At 42.9% G+C, this 15,147-nt stretch overlaps 1 protein-coding gene across 1 annotated transcript in view; it reads right to left on the reverse strand.

Moving 5' to 3' along the window:
- Window positions 1-15,147, reverse strand: part of GREB1 (growth regulating estrogen receptor binding 1) — a 128,871-nt gene that overhangs the window by 16,773 nt on the left and 96,951 nt on the right. Inside the window, exons 16-23 of the mRNA XM_081940111.1 lie at window positions 13,806-13,998; window positions 11,290-11,426; window positions 8,968-9,307; window positions 7,775-7,890; window positions 6,243-6,445; window positions 3,841-3,930; window positions 1,238-1,791; window positions 53-155 (exon numbers count right to left, since the gene is read on the reverse strand). Of these exons, the coding sequence (XP_081796237.1) occupies window positions 53-155; window positions 1,238-1,791; window positions 3,841-3,930; window positions 6,243-6,445; window positions 7,775-7,890; window positions 8,968-9,307; window positions 11,290-11,426; window positions 13,806-13,998 (1,736 nt within the window). The remainder of the gene's footprint in view (window positions 1-52; window positions 156-1,237; window positions 1,792-3,840; window positions 3,931-6,242; window positions 6,446-7,774; window positions 7,891-8,967; window positions 9,308-11,289; window positions 11,427-13,805; window positions 13,999-15,147) is intronic.

Here is a 15,147-nt window from a genome sequence, read left to right on the forward strand (position 1 = left end):
AATCAAATAACATTAAATATTGTTTCCCAAAGAATAAATATGGGAGTCATACCAACATTGATCTCCTCTTCATCATAAACATCCACTTCCGTCAGCCGAATCAACATTCGAGATAAAATGCTAAGAAACTGTAAATAAGCACCAGTCTTTCCTATCTGGAAACATATAAATCAGAATAGTAAACAATGTTTGATTCAAAGAGTGTATTTTAGACTCTGCCAATAAAAATTATGACTGCCACTTAATCTGAAGTCAATCTGAAACCTCTCATTCTACAGGTGCTGCCTTATTATAACTCACAGCCTTATAGCCTTGGGAGTTATAACTCGGAAACATGAGAAGGAGCACATACAGTACTTCCCTGTTGATCTTTAGTTTCTGTTTTTCACAGCTTGCATATTACTGCACTCAAAATATTAACTTGCAAATATATGTGGCAGTGTTGACGAAGCTTCTTGGAGGAGAAGCAAAACATCTTCACAGAAAAATAAGTCCAGCTGACTGTTGAAAAAGCACATTTGGGACTGTGAACTTGGTGACTGAGAATCTTCATAGATATGTAACTATGCACTTTGGGATGAACAGCCTCGAATGGTGCAGAAGTAAGAATTGATTTCCAGAAAATCATGCAGACTACAGGGGTGGTGCAGCAGATATAATTTTGAGGACAGAACATAAAGTACCATATTTTTCGGAGTATAAGACACACCTTTTCCCCCCAAAAAGAGGGTAAAAATCTGGGTGCGTCTTATACACTGAATACAGCATTTTTGGCCTACCGAAATCCTGACCCCCTTGCAAAACTGGATATGCAGAGGGTTTGCAAAATGTTCCTGGGGGCTGTTTTTGCTTGTTTCCCCCACCCCATCCCCCAGGAGCATTCTACAAGCCCCCCAAAGCTCTGCATGCCCCCCCTTTTATTTTTTGCAAAAAATGAGACATGCAGAGGGTTTGGGAAGCCTGCAGAGTGCAAAAACTTTTTTTAAAAAATGTACCTCTTCAAAATCATGGTGCGCCTTATACTTCGGTGAATCTTATATATAGTCCGAAAAATACAGTAACTTTTTTGATGTCATAATCATAATTCAGAAGGCCATTATACTACCAGTACCATACTAAGTCAAGGACTACTTGGTAGTTTTGTCCTACAAGGCAATTGTTTTCTTAAAATGGGAGGGTGAAAGGGAAATGATCGACAGACAATATTAGAAGTAATTACTTCAGCCCTGTTACATACCTGGGGTGGCCCATTCAGCAGCAGCCTCCTTGGGTGAAAAGTGTCCATCCTCCCTTCATTCCTATTGTTGTAGTCCATGTGTATTGGCTTGGGAACTGTCCACTGGCGATAATAGAGGGATTGCTCTGTGGAAGTCATCATTTTATTCATGAGAGGCCGAAAAGAGCTTGCCCACATTACTGAATGGTAAGGCAAGAGGGAGGAGGATTTGGGAAGACCTGTGCTGTCTGCAGAGGTCACAATGTCATATATCAGTTTGGGAAGGTAAAGGATGGGAGGCTGCTGGGATGTTTTGGTCATGGAACAGTGAGAGCCCTGCAGAGGCAAGGAACTATGGGTGGGGAGAGTAGACGCCAAGGAAGATGAGAAAGGAGAGGGTGACGATGAAGAGATGGAAGCCTGAGCAGTTTTCATGGTCTGTTTAGGCTCTTTCTCCACTTTGGGTCTTGGCTTTTCAGTGCTGTTCACACTCTCCTCATTACGGCTGCTTAGCATCTGCTGAGGTGACTTTTTTCCTACCTCCACTGCAGATGCTTCACTGCAAAATGGCGCACCTGCGAATAAAATCTATAGTTTAGCAATGAAGCGGCGATGGTTAGTGGCAGCTCCAAACGATCATATTATTCTCTTCCCCACACATATATAAGAACATCACCACAAATCATTCCTGGGGTACAATAAATTAGGCAGAAATGGACAAGCAAGGCTGAGATCTTGAAATTGGCCCTTTAAATGAGGGTGGAATCGTAATGTGAGAGGTGAGCCTGAATTTAGATGGATCAGTCAATTGAAATATGTCTAAATTTCAGTTTATCATGTTGCCAAAGTCTTGACTGAATGTGCAGTGATGAATAACAGTTTTTTCATGTGAGCAGAAAAAAGGAGTTGCCTCAGCACAAATTCAATATGCAAATCTAGTTCTACAATCCACAAACTCTCACCCTGAAATATATAAACACACTAGCTGATAACCTGGCGATGCCCGGGTATTTATTTATCCCAACCCTCCTTCCATGAATGTTGCCGCAATTTCTAATGTTGGATTTTCCCCCTTACCAGAGGGAGCCCCGTTGTGGACTACTGTGAAGCCGTTCCATGGCAACATCACAGCGCTATACAGTAGAAGCCATTTTAAGGCAGTACGGTAGAATACGTTTTAAGGCACAATAGGCTCTTAAAAGAACACACACTCCGAGGGTACTCCCACAGTGTGTGTCTGTGTGTGTGTCTGTGTGTGTGTGTGTGTGTGTGTGTGTGTGTGTGTGTATATATATATATATATATATATATATATATATATATATATATATATATATATATATATATATATATATATATAAATATAAATATAAATATAAATATAAATATAAATATAAATATAAATATATAAAAATAAATAAAAGGGTCATGGTTTAGTTTAAACTCCAGTAGGAAGTCCTTGAGGACCAAAGATTAAGGGTCACCTCCAGATCGTTCTTAAGATCTGGAATAAGAAAGAGTAAGAAAGAGTATTTGTGTATTAGGATAATTAATCTGTGTGCCATCACTTGTGAAATGTGATACAAATGTTTATTTTCCCCATGAGTGCATGGGCTGGAAATTTTGGGAAGCATTCTGACCGAATTTATATTTCCTTTCCACCTTCCAAATGATGACATCTGTATTTGTCTCTGTGTTTTTTATTTTAATTCTAGAAAAGGTGATTATACTTATTATGGCAGTAAATACTACTGTAACACTTTAAATTTCTTCATGATATATTATTATCAGACAAGAATTCTACTTATATACTGTAGTAGACTGAAATGCTGCTATGGAATAGGATGCTAAAAATTTATATAGTATGTTATATATGGTAACGTAAGATATTACATTTTCTCACTTCTAACAGCATGTAATATTTTCTAACAATAACTGATTGGTAGTAGGTAAAGAAAGGAAGTCTGGGATAAAAAGATAATCTAATTCAGCATGAGATTTTGCCTAGGTTCATGCTTAGATCTCCATGCTCAAATATCTTTCTATGTTACAAATGATTAATTCCAACAAACTGAATTGCAGAAACACTTAACAGCACTGGTTGAAAGTATTTTCCTATCAGAAATTGTAAAAACATACCTAATTCTATAACGATAGGTTTTGAACGTTTTTATATGGATTTTTGGTCTTTTTTTCCCCTAAGAACAACAGCAGCATGGATTAAAACCATGGACTAAAATGCTAGAGCAATTTTTGACAACTCAGAACTTTTAAGATATTTAGACTTCAACTCTCAGAATTCCTCAGCTCCTTAGTCCTCTCAATACTCTTCGTTTTCCACGTCCTTCTTCCTAATGTTGCTGTCACTTGGCACCACTACATCAATCACCAGTGCTGCCTGCTACCATGGTTGATTGGCTAGTATCTGTCTGAATCTGGAAGGCCCACAGGAAATTCCCCACTTGGCTAGGGAATTCTGGGATTTAAAGTCTATTCATCATAAAGTTGCTGAAGCTGAGAAACACTGCTATGGGGGACAAGGGAGATATAAATGGTTTCCAGAATTAAACTGACATTCCAACATTCAAAGAAAACACAGAAAATGCTGAACTGGGAATTCTTACTTGAAGCTTTTGAGGAGACAGAAGAATCAGCAGAATCACGAGAGCCACATCTGTCCCTATTCACAGGGCTTTTTCTTTCGGAAGCTGAGCCTGCTCCATAATTGAAGGGAAATCTTATTTAATAATTTCATAGACATCATATGTTCTAACTTAAAATACAAAGGGGGTGAAGAAATAGACTGTTACTTTGATATCAGTGTTTCTCTCAGTATTCCCACAAAAATACATAATAAAATGATAGGTATTCTCTTCCCTTTTCTGTCTTTCGGATCACCCTAGGAACCATCCAGGCAGAAAGCCATTTTTTTATGTTGCCTTTATTACATTTGTGTTGTGTTATCAGCACAAATGCAACACACACACACATACACACACACACACACACACACACACTGTTTCCCCCCAAAATAAGACCTCCCCAGATAATAAGCCCAAGCAGGCTTTTGAGCGCATGCGCAAAAATAAGCCTTCCCCTGAAAATAAGTCCTCCCTGAAAATATTGCAACACAGCAGCAGCCATGAGGTGACCATGCTCACCACCTCCTGCACCTCAAAAATAATAAACAAAAATACACCCAAGTGCTTATTTCAGGGGACAAAAGAAAATAAGACCCTGTCTTATTTTCAGGGAAACACAATATATACACTTATATACATATATACATATACTGTACATATACATGATAGGATAAGGCAAATACTACCTGAGAAACTGTCTCACCCCAAAGGGATTGGCTTGCCCCATCCACACCAGCAGAAGGGACATCGTGCATACTCTGTTGGTTGAGGAATTCTAGCTGGTGGGTTCCTGGAGAAAGGCCTTTTCTGCCAAGGCTCCCACCCTCTAGAACACTCTGCCCCTTGAGATCTGCACACACACCCTTTTGTCTTTCCATAAGAGCTTCAAAACCTAGCCAATGGGCCATTAGCCCCAAAGGGGGTGTTCTTTATTAGAAGGGGACTAGTGGAAGTCGATCTCACACTTCCACCCCATTAATATTCTGATTTTTTTTACTTGTTTTTACTTGTATTTTTTTCCAATTTAATTTTAAATCATATTTTATTCCAATTTAATTTTAAATCATTTTATTCCAATTCCATTTTAAATTGTTTTTATCAGATTTTAGTAGTAATTTGTCTCTGGAATTCCGCATGTTGATATGACTCAAGGGCTAATCAATAAAGTAGACTGACAAACTTGATTCCCTCCCCATTTATTTAATATTTAATCTTCTAATATTTGTACCTCTGGTTATATGTTTGCAAGCCTCCCAGAGTCACTGTTAGTGAGATGTTGATAGCACATACTGCATTTTTTGGAGTATAAGACGCACCAAGATTTTGAAGAGGCAAATAAAAAAAAAAGTTTTTACACTCTGCAGACCTCCCAAAAACGGCCCGTTTTTCGTGGTAGCCTTTAGGAGGCTTATAGAGTGGTATTGGGGGCTGGGGGAGCCAAAAATGAGCCAGAAACGGCCCATTTTTTGCGAAAACGGGCCCATTTTTTGTCAAAAAAGGGGGGGGCATGCATAGCCTTTAGGCAGCTTGTAGAGTGCTTCTGGGGACTGGGGAGTCAAAAACGAGCAAAAAAACAGCCAGTTTTTTGCTTGTTTCTGCCTTTCCCAGTCCCCAGGAGCACTCTGAAAGCCTCCTAAAGCCTATGCATGGCCATTTTGGTGAAGGGTTCGGAGTTTCGGGAGGCCAAAATGCTGTATTCAGTGTATAAGGTGCACCCAGATTTTCACCCTCTTTTTTGAGGGAAAAAGGTGCATCTTATACTCTGAGAAATACAGTAAATTTAACAAATAAATAATGAACCTCAACCTCTGTACTCCTGAATTGATTCCTTCCCCAAAAAAGACCTGCTTGCCTTTCCCCTTGGGTTACCAACTGCTTTACACACTCCATCCCATGAAGTTCTAATATGAAGCAGAATGGTTCCATTGCTTTAATTTAGAACAGTGCCCATCACAGATTGTAATGCTTCATGATCAAAGAAAAGGAGGGGGGAGGAGGAAGAGGAGGAGGAGGAGGAAGAGGAGGGGGAGGAAGGGGGAGGAATGTGCATTTAATATGTCATAAAGGGGAAATCTGGAGGAGAGCAAATTTGTGACAAGGAAAGGTGTTGGAAACATGTATTTATTTAGGTCCCACTCTTCCTCCCAAATTCAGAAGTATATTCCATTATAAAAAATGTTTAAAAGAAAACAATGACCGAAATTTATCAATATTACATTGATTTGAAGGAACTTCTGCCCTTGTCAGCTCTTGATCCTACTCAAGATAGGATTAATCCTACAGGAAGCAGGATTACCAATTAAAAATGGATGGTATTCAATATATTGGATGGCCATGGGTGGAGAACGCTGGTTTAATGCTGTGGTCCAAAGGATATCCTTTACCTTCTGTTACTATTTCTTCATCCTCGTTATCAGTACTGCTCAGTTTTTCTGGGTCACTCTCCAAGACTTCATTTGTGGTTCCTCCTTTCTCTACTGTACTTTCAGAATTGACAAAATACGCTGCCAAGCCAAGCTCTTGCTCCAAAGCTGTTCTCACCAGGCATGAGGAGTTTATCAACCGTAGATCACAGTATCTCAAGGATCTTGGATAGGCAGAGAGTAAAAGAACGAACAAATGAAACATGCCAGTATTATTAAGTTTAAAAAAAATCAACTCACCACCTGACTGCTACCCTTTCTATTTTTTGTCTGCAACATATATTGAGAATTGCATTTCAAATAACTGCACTTCAACTACTTTGTGAGTGTTGCAATTCTGAGACTTAAAGTCAACACCTCTCAAAGTTGCTAAGATTGTGAAACACTATTCATGCATTGCCTTTCCTTGATATTTGGCATACAAGTAGGGCTTAATTAGTGCCAAAATTCAGCCTGGGATATATTATCAAGACCAATCTCAAATTTGAAAGTGATCAAAAGGGCAGGCGTTCCTGACCCAATGTATAGCGCAACTCTTTTGCTGGTAGATAATAGGAAATGTTCATATTTGTTTCTAGATAATATCAGGTTCCAGAAAGAAAGGTACTGTTCCCAACATATTTTTTTACTAATAGGGATGTGCAAATATTTGTCCCAAAACAGGAAAGATGATTCAGATTCCGCATGAGGCTACCTGCCGTACCTGTTAGAAACTGCATAGAGCAGTGTTACCAAACTGTTTCAACACTGAAACAGCAGCCGCTCAGTGCGCATGCACATGCCGGGAAGATTATCTTTCGGTCTGTGGTGCGTGTATGCACACTGGCCACCTGATCTTCCAGTTTTTGTTGCACATGCGAGGACTAGCTGGCCGGTGCGCATGCGCACGCTGGAAACCAAAAGATCATCTTCCCGGCATGTGCATGCACGCCGGGCGGCTGCTCTTCTGGTTTCCGGTGCTCCCGCATGCATGAAGACCAGCTGGCTGGCATGCTGGAACCCGGGAGTGTCATAGGTTCGCCATCACAGGCATAGAGCAAGCACACATACACCAGATCCAAATGTTTGCCGGGGATTGAGGAACATCTTTCCTTCCAATCATCCTTCACAGGGTGCCTGGTGATTTTTGATGCCATCAAGTATGATATTGTGTTGAATTATTTGACGGAACAGAGGCACTGTGTGTCAGAACTGCTGCTCCTATGGGTACTAGTGAGCTACTTTGTGCCAGTGAGCATGGTGAACACAACTGACAGACAAAGTAAGGTTTTGGGTTTTGACTTCCCAAGAATTAAATATAAAACATGGCAATGGTTTAGTGACATTCTAAAATTTATACCCAGCACAAGTTGTTGAAAAGGGACCTTAAGATGCAGTAATTCTCATATTACTATTGTGAAAATGAAAAAAAGATTGTCAATACAAGCTTCTAGGCGTTATTTCGTGGTTGGTTTTTTTTTGGGGGGGGGGGTGTTTTTAATAAAACTCATTACCTTGGCAGAGATTCTCCCTGAGGATCCATTCCACTGAAAATCAAAATGCAAGGTAGACCCTCCAGTTCCAAATATGTCTGGGGTTTCCAATCAGCGTCTTCAATTTTCTGCCAGTTCTGTCAGTCATATTTAAGGCAACTAATTAGAATATATCCAGCCAATCAAAGGGGGGGGGGGACTTAATTGTTGGGCGAGTCACTCCCTCTCAGTCCAACCCATCTCACAATTGTTGTGGGAAAAATAGGAGGAAGAGGTATGTTTGCTACCTTAAGTTACATATAAGTATAAAAATAAAAAAGTTTGGATATAAGTAAATAAATGAATACATTTCTGCTCTTGATCTCAGCTCAACTGAGGTCATATAGCTGTGATGGCAAACCTATAGCATGCGAGCTGTCGCCCCAATTCAGCTCTGCCGCATATATGTGCACGTCTCCTGCCGGCCAGCTGTTCTTCGGGTCTCTGCCGTGCATGCGCAGGGGTGTGTGGGGCGGATCACGCTCGCATATGCTGGGGCATGTGCAGGGTGTCACGGACACATGTGCGGGGGTGGGGAACATGCACAGGGTCGCATGCACAGGGTCGCATGCGTGGGGGGATCAGGGTCACGCGTGCATGCACATGCATTTGGGGGACGCATGTGTGTGGGGTGAGGATTACATTTTGGGGGTTCGGGCACGTGCACTTGCGCGCACTTGAGCATGCGCTTTGGGCATTCTGACCGGAAAAGGTTAACCATCACTGCCATATAGAATACTTTGGTCATGCTCAATCAGTTTCGGCCTTCATTTATAATAGGGTGAAGAGAAGACAGTACTAAAGTGTTAGCAGACTTTATGTAGTGGTTGAAGTCATCTGGCACATGGACTTAAATGTTGGTGGTGTTGTTATTACTATTTTTTTATCCTATGATAATAATGATGATTTTATCCTGCATACAAGCATATATACATGCATGCGTACATCTATAAACAAGGCCACAAACATACAGGTAGTCCTCAACTTACAACCGTCACTGAGCCCTAAATTTATGTTGCTAAGTGAGAAATGTGTCAAGTGAGTTTTGCCCCATTTGACAGAGCCAGATTGGATCCTGTAAATATTCTTTGTTCCTACAGACTGCATTAAGCAGGCATCAGCCCCACCCACCCACCCCTCCAGGCTACGGCAGCTGAGATTTCACCACAAAATACCTTGAGTTGCTCCACAAAGTGCTTCCCAATGTTGATTCCGGAGTTGGGATTCCCCAGGATGATTTCAAAGCGGCCTTCCAAAGCAAGCTTTTCCCTCACGTGGTTGAGGCGTTCATAAGCCACCGCAGCCAATGGCATGCAAGGGATCCTTAAGACCACCATCAGCCCATGTCCACTGGGGCACTGTTGGGAAGAGCTGATGAGGTTCTGCGTGATCTCTAAAGTTTCAACAGTGGTGTAATTTTTCATCTGGGATAGGCCGCAGACTGCCATCAAGGCTGCGGAGTAGTGCTGGACAAGAACAAATGTCCTTATCACTGCACTATGCAGCTGAGGAAACCTGAAAGGACAGAAAAAGCAAGGTGATATTATGAGGATACTTTAGATACCTAAACCCTGGGTTTGCCAATCCCTTCTTCCAAGATATTTTTCAGTGCCCAATCTAGGGAAAAGAGTGACTAAACCAGTCACCCAGCTGGCTACTATACCTAAGAGAGAACTACCATGTTTCCCCGAAAATACGACCTGTCCTGAAACTAACGCCTTGCCACATTCTTCGCGTGGTCAAAAATATAAGCTCACCCCCGAAAATAAGCCACCTGGACAACCCCCCCCTCCGCTCACCAACCTAGCAGTATCCCAAAGGCGCCAAGCAGTGGGAGCCGGGGGCGGAAAGGCGCTCACGTTGCTTGGTGCCTTCGGGATACCGCTAGGTTGGAGAGTGGTGTTCTGCCTGGGTGGAGGGGGGAGTTGCCGGGCAGCTGCTCCCTTGCGAGTGGGCTCCCGAAGAGCCGGACACAGCCTCAAGGGCAAAGCAGCCATGAGGTGACCACGCTCACGAGCAGCCACCCGGCAAACCCCCTCTCCAACCAGGCAGAGCGCCATTCACTGAATTTGTAGATTTACTCAGCTGTTTGTGTAGGAGTGAAGCCTGGTGAGCCTTGGCAGCTGGGCCGGGTTTCTCCCCTGAATGGCAGCTCCATGCCTCTGGGCTGGCCGGAGCTGACAGCATGCCTCCCAGCCTCACCACGCCCTGGCCCAGCTGTCCCTGCAGGGCCAGGGCACTGCCATCGCCGCGCTCCAAGCATAACTTTGGCTTCCAAACTCGGCTGCCGAGTCTTCCAGCAGCGGCCGCTCTAGGAGTGCGCTCTATGGTTGTGGGCCAGCTGCTGGAAGACTCTCTGTCCGGAAGACTCTCTGTCCAGCAGCCGGCCCACAACCATAGAGTGCACTCCTAGAGCGGCCGCTGCTGGAAGACTCAGCAACCGAGTTTTGGAGTTTGGAAGCTGGAGAAGAAGTTATTCTTGGAGCGCGGCAGCGACGCCGGCGACACCCTGGCCCTGCAGGGAGAGTTGGGCCAGAGCATGGTGAGGCTGGGAGGTATGCTTGCTGGGGGCGGAACAGGCGCTCACATAACCTCCTTCTCCACCTGGGCAGAGCTCCATGCACTGACCTATGGGGTATCCCAAATGTGCCAAGCCGCAGGAGCTGGGAAGTGGGCAGAGCACCACGTGCCTTGGCTGTGCCCGGCTCTTTGGGAGCCCGCTCACAAGGGAGCAGCTGCCCGGCAACCCAAAAACAATAAGCCCTCCCCCTATAAGCCCAAGGCCATATTTCGTGGGGCAAAAGAAAATAAGACCCTGTCTTATTTTGGGGGAAACACGGTAGGTCTCCTCAGTGCCTTTAATACTACAGCAAACTGGCTCTCTTAAGACCAACAAAAAGTACAGTAAAACATGTGAAACATCACTGATTAATATATATGTATGTGTGTGTGTGAGAGAGAAAGACACAGACAGACAGAGAATTATTGATACATATAGATATTCAAAATTGCCCAGAATGGCCAGGAATAACAGACATTTTAAATGGCATTCTGTGTTTATATTATATTGTATCAATACACACACACACACACACACCAACACAGCATATAAGTCATAGTTCACCTAAATTTGTAGCCACATTGTGGAACTCTTTCTTTATATAGTTTTTTTTAAAAACACACACAAAATCCTCAGGTACCTTCCTCAAAAGTCAAATTATTTCCCCCACCATCTATGGATGTTGCTGAATTCAGTCAACTCTCGTGGGAAACAGAAATCCGACACCAATGGAGGACGGAATTTTTCTGCAGTTATCATCATGATCCAGTGAGAAAATAACCGTTTTGTGTATTTGAGGGAGGCTTTAGGTATATTAAAATATGTAAGTCTAAAAGAACATTATTCTTTTTTTAAAAAGCCAATAACAAAAACCCAACCTTCAATTTTAAGGAACACAGCAGTAATGCTAAACTTTATTAAACAGCACTCACTCTACCTTTTTCCCAGAGCCATGACCATTGCTTCAAAAGAGCTGTCATAACGAAGCAATGGAAGACTGTGTCCAGAAAGTGTGGATTCAATAAATTCATGCAATCCATAGTATTTCTTGTTTTCATGATATAAGTCCATGCCCTACAATAAATGAGATGGAATACAGTATTGAGTCAGAATTCTGCCCAGTTCAGCAAACCTCCAATGCCACCCCTGGCTGGCATGCCGACCCTTCCCCACCCCTACCCACCCCTCCCAGGAGTTTCCATACAGTTCGTTGTGCCAGGTAAATGCAGGATCTGCATGGAGACTCAGGGAGCGGGGGGTGGGGGGAATGGGCCTACCAGAGGTTCTGGAAGTCCGAAAAGAGGCCTGTTTTCAGCCTCCAGAGTGCCTCCGGAGGCTGGGGGAAGCATTTTTTGCCCTCCCAGAGGCTCAAGGAAAGCCTCCGGAGCCTGGGGAGGGTGAAAAATGTCACCACCACCCCCAGTCATGGTGCAGGAGGCTGACTAGGCCATGGCCACCATGGCCAAGTCCATGCAGCAATGGGGCAGCAAACCACATTTGTGTGCATGCACAATTACAAGTTTCTCCCCCCACCCCAGTTCAAATGGGATCACTTTGCTCTTCTTGTCAACAGATGGAGCTCATTAGGGCTGTGCAGTCTCTTGATATAGATCCCTTGAAAAGCATAAGACACCCTCCTGTGTTGAGTAGCTATTTCTGCAGTTAAAGCACCCACTTCTTTTTCTAAGTTTACCCAGCTGCTTCAAAATCGCCATCTCTGCATACATACAGACTTTACAACAACTTCGCTTTCCACTTTCTATATCTGGTGCAAAGTATCCCTTCAGAAGGCTTTGCACAATCTAGTATTCATGGATAGCTTTCGAAAACTTTTTAAGTTCGACCTTCACTATTTACTTCTTTGGTAGGAAGAAAAATCAAGACAAAAAGAGTCCAGGCATAAAAGGATCTCTCAAGTAAATGTGTAGTGCTTCCATGTACCATGAAAACATTTGGGGCTCATCTTCTTTAGATTTTCCAAAAGTTGCAACTTAATTTTAAATGTCAATGTAATAAATGAAAAATTGTATTAATATGTATTAACACTGGGCCTATTACTGTGTTCAGTGAAATAAATCAATTAAATTTTATCCCAGTGGTGAAATTCCAATTTTTTTCCTACCAGTTCTGTGGGCATGGCTAGGTGGGCATGGTGTGGCTTGGTGGGCGTGGCTTGGTGGGCATGGCAGAAGAATGAGACTGCAAAATCTCCATTCTCACACCACTTAAAGGGTACTGCAAAATCTCCATTCCCATCCCACTCTGGGGCCAACCAGAGGTGGCATTTGCCGGTTCTCTGAACTACTCAAAAGTTCCTCTAACATTTCTCCAGAACCTATCAGAACCTGCTGGATTTCACCCCTGCTTTACCCCATCCATTTCACTTCTCCTGAAATAAAGGCGCCAATAAAAAACGGAAAGGTAAGGTGTGGATTTTTGCCTGAAAATATGGTTGTTTGTTAGGTTTCTGCACAAGTATATGAAAGAGAACTTCGCAAATCATGTTGTTACAAGTAAAGCATCACTCCTCAAGGTCTTAAAGCAGCCATGCTCTCTGGAAGGCTCAGTGTGGTCCCTTTAAGAGCCATGGCGGCGCAGTGGTTAGAATGCAGTTCTGCAGGCTACTTCTGCCAGCAGTACAGCAGATCAATTCACATTGGCTCCAGGTTGACTCAGCTTTCCATCCTTCAGAGTAAAGGTGGTATTTAGCCAGTTCTGACAGGTTCTGGAGAACCGGTAATGGAAATTTTGAGTAGTTCGGAGAACTGGCAAATAGTCTGGCCCTGCCCCCTCTGCCTCCCAGCTGATCTTCTTTTGTTGCCCTGAACAGGAGAATGGAGCTGGAAAGCAAGTTAGTGGGTGGGGAGGGAATGGGGATTTTGCAATATCCTACCCCAGCCACGCTCACAAAGCCATGCCATGCCCATAAAGCCACGCCCACAGAACCGGTAGAAAAAAAAAATCTGAATCCCACCACTGCTTCAGAGGTTGGAAAAAATGAGGACCCAGATTGTTGGGGGCAATATGCTGACTCTGTAAACAACTTAGTTGTAAAGTACTGTGAAGCGGTATATAGGTCTAAGTGCTATTGCTATATCCCAAATTGTTTCCATATAGATAGACATTGTTACAGTGACTACTGGCAAACTGAAACTTGCATACACTTGCAATGTGCAGTGACAATCTGGAAAAACTCTTGAAGCAGAATCTTTCGCCTCAACAATTGGGGTTTGCTCACATCCACCCACTTTGGGCAGAGTTATTCTAAATGCTTTGCACAGCACTATTGCATGCCCTGGATGCAAAGAAGTAGGCAAAATGGGATAGAAGGATCTAAGAATGGATGAACCAAGAAGAAAATCCATTTTGTTAAAGCGTCGTGCGATCATTACATACATGCTAAATGTTAAAAAAAAAAGAAGCTTGCATTGATCCTAAAAATTATTTTCTTACATTGTTGTATAACGAAGGCCAGTGAATTTCATTGTAAGGGCTAATGCGGGTGAATTGAGTCTGCAATGCGTAAGGAAAAGAAGTCACATGAAGGGTGACAATGTTGGGAGCTTCCTTCACCTCTCTACAATTCAGCAGTCTGTCCACAAGTCCCACAGTTGGATCCGAGTGAGGGTACAGGCTATGAACTGCGCTGTAAAAGAGAGAACGTGTGCAGTCAAGGGTTGACATTCTATGGGTTAAGTACAAAGTAAATATAAACACCGTATGAACAGAGAGTAAAATAGATGCATGTCCATCTGTTATTTACACATTTAAATATGAGTTATATGAAATATCTATATCCATATATGAGATATGTCTACATGTATATGTATCACTACTGCTGGTTCATTTGTGTGCATGCTGTGCAGTGCAATAAAAATTGTTCTGCCCATGCGCAGAAGCGAAAAACAAGATGGCGGCGCCTATGGTGCTGCCCAGAGAACCGGTTTGGGGGCATGGCAGGCCTGGGTCGCTGCCAGTTCCAGCAACTCAGGCCACCAACCCTGGTTCAGCCGAACCGGTCCAAAACAGTAGGAACTCACCACTGATGTAGATGTATTCCTCAACTTACCACCACAATTGAGCCCAAAATTTATGTTGTTAACTGAAAAAAATTGTTAAGTGAATTTGTCCCATTTTATGACATTTCTTGTCACAGTTGTTAAATGAATCACTGCAGTTATTAACATTGTTAAGTGAATCTGGGTTCTCCATTGACTTGTCAGAAGGTCGCAAAGTGACACCTGAACACTGCAACCGTTATAAATATGAGTGAGTTGTCAAGCATCTGAATATAAATCACATGACCATTAGGATGCTGGAATTGTCATAAGTGTGCAAAACAGCCATGTCACTATTTTCAATGTCATTATAACGTCAAACAACCATTAAATGAACTGTTGTAAGTCGGGGACTACTTGTATATCTCTACCTACCAACCTGCCTACTTACCTACACATATATATACCACACACACACACACACACACACACACACACACACACACACGCAGGCAAGCAGTCAGGCGGGCAGTGCTGGATCAGTCCAATTCAATATTCCCTGCCCTATACAGGTAGTCCTTGATTTATGACCACAACTGGAACCAGAATTTCTGATAGTTGGTAAGGCAGTTAAACAAGGCTGCAGCCAATTTTACAACATTTTTGCCACAATCGTTAAGCGAATCACTGCAATTGTTAAATGAACCAGGTGGTCATTTAAGAAATTCAGCTTCGCCATTGATTTGGGTTGCTGAAAGATGACGGGCATGATTGCAAATAGTGATCACACGATCCCA

The sequence above is a fragment of the Natrix helvetica genome (assembly GCF_964273705.1).
Source record: "Natrix helvetica genome assembly, chromosome: 2".
Classification (NCBI taxonomy): Eukaryota; Metazoa; Chordata; class Lepidosauria; order Squamata; family Natricidae; genus Natrix; species Natrix helvetica.